Source organism: Panthera leo, chromosome D1 (assembly GCF_018350215.1).
Source record: "Panthera leo isolate Ple1 chromosome D1, P.leo_Ple1_pat1.1, whole genome shotgun sequence".
In the NCBI taxonomy this organism is placed as follows: domain Eukaryota; kingdom Metazoa; phylum Chordata; class Mammalia; order Carnivora; family Felidae; genus Panthera; species Panthera leo.
This window is the reverse complement of record NC_056688.1, coordinates 104327967-104336646: the sequence shown is the minus strand read 5'-3', so window position 1 is coordinate 104336646 and position 8680 is coordinate 104327967. Positions and strand designations below refer to the sequence as shown.

At 39.6% G+C, this 8680-nt stretch overlaps 1 protein-coding gene and 1 pseudogene across 5 annotated transcripts; both read left to right on the top strand.

Annotated features, from left to right (window-relative positions):
* Positions 1-251: 251 nt before the first annotated feature.
* Positions 252-364, top strand: LOC122201499 (annotated as a pseudogene).
* Positions 365-1249: 885 nt separating this feature from the next.
* LOC122200127 (membrane-spanning 4-domains subfamily A member 4D-like) lies at positions 1250-7443 on the top strand. 5 transcript variants are annotated; one of them, XM_042905586.1, is made up of 7 exons: positions 1250-1440; positions 4128-4297; positions 4638-4736; positions 4953-5009; positions 5594-5725; positions 6759-6860; positions 7324-7443. In XM_042905586.1, the coding sequence occupies exons 2-7, from the start codon at positions 4178-4180 to the stop codon at positions 7411-7413; spliced, it is 600 nt and encodes a 199-aa protein (XP_042761520.1). In that variant the 5' UTR covers positions 1250-1440; positions 4128-4177; the 3' UTR covers positions 7414-7443. The 5 variants fall into 5 exon arrangements, with proteins under 5 accessions (XP_042761520.1, XP_042761515.1, XP_042761519.1 ...); XM_042905581.1 differs by having other exon boundaries at positions 4638-4772; XM_042905585.1 differs by having other exon boundaries at positions 3749-4297; positions 4638-4772.
* The last annotated feature ends 1237 nt before the right edge of the window (positions 7444-8680 follow it).

Below are 8680 nucleotides of genomic sequence, written 5' to 3'. Positions count from 1 at the left end.
TATCCTTACCAATATTAATAAATTAATCCCAGAAATATGTATAAAAAAAGATACTTCATAACCAAACTGGTTTATGCCAGGTGCATAAGATAGTTTTACACCTTTGAATACAGCATAAAGGAGAGAAACCGTATGGTCATTACAATAGGTGGAAAAAAAGCTGTTGAAAGAGGTGAACTCCTTTCATAATAGAGCTTTTCAGCAAATTAAGAATATATTGAAAAATCTTCAGGTTAAGAAAAGGCAGAGCAGGGCTCACTTCAGCAGCACAGGTACTAAAATTGAAACCATTTACAGAAGATTAGCATGACCACTGCACAAGAATGACATGCAAATTCACGAAGAAAAGGCAGAGCATTCCTTTTGATGGATTCAAAACAAAAGCTAACAAGAACAGTGACACTTAACTCTTTTATACAGCTGTTGCCAGACCCAAGGATAGGAAAAGAGCATCTTTTCTTCCCCTTAGAAGCTTTACCTCAAATGCTTATGCCTTGCAGGAAGCGGGGTGGTGGTGAGGAACAGTGAGATTCTCCATCATTCATGATGGGAACCCATGGGCAAGTCCCATGCAAGAACCCAGAGAAACCATAGAGTCAAAAGGATGCCATATTTCTTCTTTCTTTCTAAGTTAAAGGATAATTTAGCCAAGGCTATAGAATATGCAAAATCTCCCTTATATTTTTGGATAATATAATTCCAGAGATATGGGCATATAGCACATTACTCCCATCTCTGGGTTTCCTGGCTTAGGCTCTATAAATATTGAGTGCTATTTTCCCATAATGATTTGTCAGGCAGTAGAAATGGGAGTAAGAAAGCTAAAGTGACTATAGAAGAACTATCATTGTTAACCAAACATACAAAGTATAATCTGGAAGCAAAGAGGGTAAAAATCCCATATTTATGTAAAAATCTCATATTTTTTATCCAAGGTGAGGACTTCTATGGACAAATTAAGATTTAATTGTAAATCAAAATATCGCCCCAAACAGAGAGCACATGCTTCTTTCAAAAGGTCTTTGGGAGGGGGTGGGTAAATACGGATTGAGATTTGCCCTCACAATGAGAAAAGAGTGTGCAAAGCTTTGGCACTCAAAACTGTGGCTATCTGAACAGCAGAGATAAAGGATTATCTCTGTCAAAATGATGCAATTACCCCATCAGAGAAACCCATCTGCAAGAAATACAGCACAGAAAGACGCCTTTTAGGGTGAGGCTTCATTATCTCTTCATACAACAGGGAGTTATGTCTTGTTGAGGAAAACCTACGTATACCAAATTCCCACAGCTTATAGTCCCTGATAGGGACACAGATCATATACTGCTTGATGCTCTGGGGAACTTCCTTGGAAAGACTCTGAGACTGACTCTTTGGACTGATGTTTCCAGGTCCTGTACGGATATCTAGTTAAGACGCAATACAGTTTGGGGACAGAGGTATGTATTTTTCTTTTATTCTTATTTCAGTGGCTATTCCATCGGCCTGTAAGGGGGCACTAGTTATCTGAGAAGGACATAAACGTCTAAGGGGATTTTTTTCCCATAAAAAAAAAATGCTTGACTTTCTAGTAGCAAACTTAATGGTGCAATTTTATTTTTAATTTTTTTAATGTTTATTTTTGAGAGAGAGAACACAAGTGCATGTGAGGGGGAGGGGCAGAGAGAGAGGGGACAGAGGATCCAAAGTAGGTTCTGTGCTGAGAGCACAGAGCCTGATGTGGGAATCGAACTCACAAACCATGAGATCGTGACCTTGAGCTGAAGTCAGACACTTAACCGACTGAGGCACCTGGGGGTTCCTTAATGTTACAATTTTAAAGACCCATAGAACCTTTTCAGATTGTGCTTTGAAATTATCTCAGCCATGTAATCATTTTCAAAAGAGAGAAAACAAGTGGTCTAAAAATCATATTCTGTCTAGAATTTGCAATACAGAGTACTTTTCCAGTGTTCCCCAAGTCTAGCTAGCTAGTTCTTTTCATGCTGCATTATCCAATTTTTTGTAACAAATGATTACTTCTGATATTTTTTCTGAATAAAAGAACTTTGATCCAAAAAGAGATATTCTTGATCTGGAATGATCTTATAATCTTTACTCTTGCTGAGAAGAAGTATATGGCATTGAGTGGGCAATCAGTTCTAAAGACTGCTTTGTAAATCAGGAATCATTGAAAAAATATTTTTAAAAATGTTGACTTTACCATCATGAACAGTGAGTCACAGTCTGTTCAGAGAAACATGATATTTTTGCTTCAGATATGATTAGTAATAAGGAACAGGATTAAAGCTTTTGTAAAAAGCAAATTAGTGAAGACAGTATCATACTATTTATAATGTTACAAGATGTAAGAAAAAATACACATTTATTTCCATACTTAACATAGATACTCTGTTGGTAATAACAACAGAGATGATCAGTGTGAGAAGACAGTGTTCAGTAACTATCATTGAAACAAGGGTAGGAATAAAGTCAGAATGTCATGGAACAATTCTATATAAAAGATTATTGGTCTGCATTAAACACAAATACTTCTATTTCCACTTGGATCCTTAGGCAAATCTAGTGTCTAAATACTAGTTTTCTTTGTGCGTGGCTTTTCCCCATCCATTTTCCATTTGAAAGTAATTATTCGGGATGCCCCCCAATAGTAGAAAATCTCCCCAAACTCAACTGTTTAAAGCCTAGTGTTGAATGGAAGCCTTACCAATAACATAAACAGTCAATTAACAAATATATTTTATGTTACATGTACTACGTACTACATTCTTACAGTAAACTAAGGGAAATGTTACTAAGAAAATCGTAAGGGATAGAAAATACACTTACAGTAAATCCACATGTACTGTAAAAATCCACATTTAAGTGGATCTGTGTGGCTCAAAACTGTGTCATTCAAGAGTCAACTTTATAGTGTTTTTTTTTTTCTTGGTCAATCTCCTAAGAATACAAGGCATTAATTTCTGTAAAAGAACCATCAGATTTTATAGAACTTAATACAGGTAGCTGGAAGAAATATCGGTTTTATCACTACTGTTTTAATATATTTTCCTGATAAGTTTGAACATACCTGTACACCATGCAGCTAAAACTTTTTATAGTGAATTCTAGAGGTGACGTGAAATTGTGGCTGCATGGACCATATACCAAGATTCCCATGATCTCATTTCGAAAAGATCTGTACACAAGACAGAGTATCCATTGCCGTCATGATGAAGATAGCAAAGATGATACTATTTTTTGTTTATACTCAGGATGGTCCCTGTGTTCAAATAAAGAAAGATTTCTTGGTGTCAGAGAAGGAAAGCCTTCCGAACGTGAGCATTTTTGCTTAACATTTCTGTAAGCAGATCACGGGTGGAAAAGTGAGGATTTGGGCTTAGGCAGACACGGTTCCAAGCCACCTAGCTGGCTATGCCAGTGCGGAGCCATATGGTCCCTTCCGGACTTTCTGTGAGTTGTGCCTAGTTTGTATGGTGACTTAGAGGTAGGAAGAGGAAGCAAACTCGGAGTCTAAGAACACGCATGCTGCATTGTGGCTTCTTGAGTCAAATGCCGTTTGTTCTCAAACTTCAGAAAGAACTTCCTGAACCCAGAGACCAGGCAATAATAGCTCTGTCAGATACTACCTAGGAACAGAGGTGTAAATGAAAGAATTCTGCACAGCAAAATAAGGAATCAAAGTAACAAATATCGTCTCTCCATGGGGCCGGAATACCAGGACTAGTGGGCGATATGTATTTTCAGCTTCAGGGCTGAGATGGCCAACATTGTTTCAAGACAGAGGACCCATAAGACACACGCACCCAAGCTAAGATTCTCAGCTTCCTATAATGTAAGCGTACATTACTTACACAGCCTTCCTGAAACTCAATATAATAGAGAGTATGTCAATCTGAACCGCTTGAGGTACATCGTTAAATACTTAATAAGTGTCAGATTTCCCACCCTTGAGAACTGAAAAAATTACAAGTGTCCTAATTTCTTACATTTAGCACCGTACCTGTCTTTTACTTTAAAATATTTATGTGCGTTAACTATCGCATGGAATCAAAGAGACTAATCCTTTTACCTGATCTTTCTGGCCAACACATGCTCCACTTGTGTTGTGACTCAACACCCCCAGCGGGGTGAGCAACAGGGTTGTGAAGAACAACGGTACCAAGGGACACAACTATGGGTCTTCAACGAAGAGATCCAGCCATCTACCTGGGCCAGTCAGGGCCAATGCCTCTCCCTCAGGAGGCACAGAGCAATCTGCAGAATTTCCTAAAGGGGGAGCCAGTTATTCTTGGGGTAAGTACAATGAAGGTCATCTAAGGATTCTGAGGTGGCTCACATTCTCCTAAATTCGCTCTGGGCCAAAGCCACATGATTACCTAAAAGTGTGGAGTGGTCACAGTGATTCCTATATCGAGAGGACTATGGGACTTTTAAATAAGAGACCGCATATACCATTTAGCCAAATCACCGAAGTGTTTTATATTTGGGAACACTGAATGTAAATTTAGGTACTGATCATGGAATCCCCAAATGAAAGTAGTCCTGAGTCATTTACAACCTCAAAATGCGGGGCAAGTAATTCAAAGAGTAAAGCAAATTCCTCCTAACTCGAAGGTACTTTCTCACTTTCTAGGTGAGCCAGATCGTGATTGGCCTAATGAATATTTGCCTGTGGATCATGGTAAAGGTCTTTCTTTCATTCCACAAACTACATCTATTCCTAGAGAACACGGTATATACCTTCATTTTCCTTTTGGGACCAATCTTTGTAAGTAAATTGGAATCACTTTGATTTCTGTATTAGTTAGAGCTTACGTAAAATCCTTAATAGTTATCTATCAGCACAAAATTTAGGGGAAAGTATTGAGAAATATTTGGTGTTAGGAAAAAATACTATAGAATGAGAATACATTCACAGACTAACTCATTGAACTTTATCTTTGTACAGTTAATTATATCTGGAACTATGTCTATTGCGTCTGGAAAGAAAACAACAAAAAAAATGGTGCGTTTACCTACAATTTCAGAAAATTAAAAGAGGCATAGCATAAATCAGCCTTCATTTCCTGGGGTGCCTAGGTAGGTCAGTTGGTTAAGCATCCAACTTCAGCTCAGGTCATGATCTCAGGTTTGTGATTTTGAGCCCTGCATTGGGCTCTGTGCTGACAGCTCAGACAGAGCCTGGAGCCTGCTGCAGGGAGATTCTGTGTCTCCCTCTCTCTCTGCTCCTCCCACTCTCTCTGCCCCTCCCCTTCTCTGCTTATGCTCTCTTTCTCTCATTAATAAATAAACATTAAAAAAATGTTAAATCAACCTTTGTTTCCAGAATGATCAAGCTGTCTCAGACTCCCAGGTTTTTCTTTGCCTTGAGTTAAGATTCCAGAATGATTCCTTCCCTATTCCCCCATAGGTCATGCTGTCTCTGTCTGGCTCACATGAGAAATTATCCAATAGTGGGTAACAACCCTGGGCATAATTTTGATGAATTCCAATTTTACTTACATTTTAAATATAATGCATACATATGTACAATCATTTGCCAGAGTCAAGAGGGTAAGAACAGGGACTCCGTTTCTGATTCTCTTTCAGATCTGTAGCAGCCTTGGAACGAACACGCTGGCTGCCATATTGGCTGGAGTGTCGCTAATAATCCTTGCAATCAGAACGGAAGCCTCCAGTCACTTCTTATCAGAAACAGTCTTAGCTCGTTATTTCTTAATTGTAAGTATTGAAAGACCTAGTGGAAAAAATATCTCCTGATATCTATCCACATATATAAAATTCCTTGCAGATGTCATTTTCATCCCAAGGGAGCAAGGGGGGGAGGGGCGTGTGACGCCTGGGTGGCTCAGTCAGTTAAGTGTCTGACTTTGGCTCAGGTCATGATCCTATGGGTCGTGGGTTCCAGTCCCACGTTGGGTTCCTCACTGACAGTGTGTACCTGCTTGGAATTCTCTCTCTCTCTCTCTCTCTCTCCCTCTCCCTCTGGCCCTCCCCAACTCATGCTCTTTCTCTCAAAATAAATAATAAAATAAGCTTAACAAAATTTTGAAAACAAAAGCAAAAAACACAAGTGGGTAATAGGGCATAGCTTAAAACTGACAAATCACCTGAAGAAAGATGGTCAGGGCCTTGACCCTGAGTGAATAAATATCTCTGTACTACACATTATTGGTGATGTTAGGATCTAAGTACATCAGGTGAAGCTAAGTAAAACCCTTACTTTAGATAAAACCAGAATGGGTGCCAATGAATTCAGTCAATGATTGTGATTGCTGTCTTCATCAAGGTAAAGAGGAGTCTAGTTGTTGAGTCCATTCAGCACAATGACAGACAAAGTCCAGGATCCTTTCAAGAAAGTACGTTCAACAAAACCGACACTGATCTACTGATCATATGATGAAAATCACTATGAGCTACAAAGGGATCTTAAAACATTCCAATTTGTAGACACCTCAAGAAAGCATGGTTTGCAAATGAGCAGGCTTTTTATCAGTGGGTTATGTCAAGGAAGAAAGTGGATAACGGGATCTCACTTCATCTGTGTGAAAATTATAAAGGAATGAAATTGCAAATTTGGGAGTCTGTAAATTAGAGTCATTACGGGTATCTCTGCCCAGATTTTATCTGAAGGTGGGGCCAGACTGGGATATTTTCCTACCCTGGGTTATGAAGGAGAGTGTGCAGGGTCCACGGCAGGCCCTCTCTTTCTCAGGCCTTTAATCTTTTCTCTCCGCATGATTTTAATTTTCAGGGGATTATGATTATGAAACTGATCCTCATAATCCTGGGACTCATCGTCTCGGTGTTGCTGTCTGCATTTGGATGCAGTGCTGTCTGCTGTGATGTGACCTCAGTGAGTTTCTGTTATCCCGAGGACTCAGAATGTGTTTTAGGGTATTCTCCGCCATTTGTACATTTACCTCTTTAAGTTTTACTGAACAGTTCAAACCGTAAAAAACTCTTAAGCCCCTCTTTCATGTTCGGAGCCCCTCGCACTCTGTTTTGCCACTAAGAGCCGCCAGCGTTAAGATTGACCCAACACCTATACTGACAGGGCGGAGCTTGCCTGGGATTTTCATTCTGTCCCTCTCTCTCTCTCAAGATAAATGAATAAACTTAAAAAAAAGAAGAAGAGGAAGTAGATTGGACCAGGCATTAGTGGAAGGTTGCTTGGCTGGATGTAGACGTTCATGTCAGAAAGAGTGGCCCCAAAGAAGGTCTGCACGTTAGGAGAACTAGGACCAGGGGCAAGTGAAATGTCATATCATATCATGAAATGCCATCTACTGTGTTGTTGTTTTTTTTTTCCTCCACAGGTGGTTGTCGACTTATCCTCCAATGACTGTGGAGTTGCCGTAGCCTCTCTTTATCATTATTATGATGACGTGGCTTTGCAACATGCTTAGTTGTTGGAGATACCAACTTTTGAACCATTCCTGGACTTCCTCTAATTGTATCATTAAAAGTAAATCAGTAATCAGGTAGTAAATAGAGTCTTAAGTGTCTGGGACAGGGCGGGGGGGGGGGGGATCCAAGGTCATAGATTTGCTGATGTTGACTCTGCTGGGGCCCCCTACTCTATCCTCAATTATGATTCCATTTGGACATGATCAATGAAGTACGTGATCCCTCCGCATCGGCACTGGCATCGTCTCATACCGTTGGCGGTATGAAGAAAAGGAACACACCAGAAAGGTTGTAGGTATTTGGGGATTCTGGTCTGGCCTTGGAGGATGTGTGCCAGAACAGCTGATCCCCACAATTTCTGAGAAGCCCTTCACTTTGGACTATAATGCTAATGCTATACTGGGAGCTGTGCAATAGGCCAGCTAGGTAGATCATGTGCTTCCTGACACTTTCCCTAAAATGTACAATTTTCTATGACATAAATGAATTAAAATAAACCCTGCTTTTATCCTTTAACCTTGAAGTAGCCATAATTTTCCTTTATTTTCCATTTTGGTGTTCTCTGTCCCATTACGATTATACATCATGAAGTCAGTGATGGCCTTTTCAATTCAGGGTCCTGTAAAAGCAACCCAATGAGTAAACTGTGACTGATGTTTGAAAATAGGGAAATACACACACTTTCTGCACACAGGTTCTGCTTTTTCAGTGATTGAGCCCCTGCAGGTTCTTATTCTCCTTTGCGTCGTGGATCCTGACTCAGCCTGAAGTAACCCACACACTGTGTGCAAGGGAATAGTGATCATCACATTTCGACTTTTTGGAAAGGCCTGGAACACTATCAGTTTGTAATCTATAGTCAAAAGACACATGTGGCCTCTCTTAATATATGGCTAATCACAATTTAAGGAAGTGCTAGCAGATGGCTTAATGCAATTCTGCCTGTACCGCCTATAATAAGATCAGAAACTGGCAACTCACTGTGTGATTCTGGCTGAGCTGTTGCCACAGTCTGATAGCATTTCGTCAACTACAATATGTTACTGGCACTTAACACTGTCTTAAACACTAGACTAAGTCTATGGAAACAAACAAAAAAATGTAGAAAAAACATCCAAAGCAAACCTTATCTCTTCTTTTAATGCTTTTTCACAGAAAGGAAAGTCTGCTATACTCATTTACTAGTTCTAGATTTTTTAAAAGATTCTGTAGGATTTTCTACATAAACAACAATGTCTTCAATAGGGACATTTATATTTCTTACTT

Coding starts and splice junctions, on each gene's coding strand:
- LOC122200127 (XM_042905581.1), top strand. CDS start 4,178: ATGGGTCTTCAACGAAGAGATCCAGCCATCTACCTGGGCCAGTCAGGG. Junction 4,773..4,952: donor TCCTTTTGGGACCAATCTTT/GTAAGTAAATTG, acceptor ATCTTTGTACAG/TTAATTATATCTGGAACTAT. Junction 6,861..7,323: donor TCTGCTGTGATGTGACCTCA/GTGAGTTTCTGT, acceptor TTTCCTCCACAG/GTGGTTGTCGACTTATCCTC.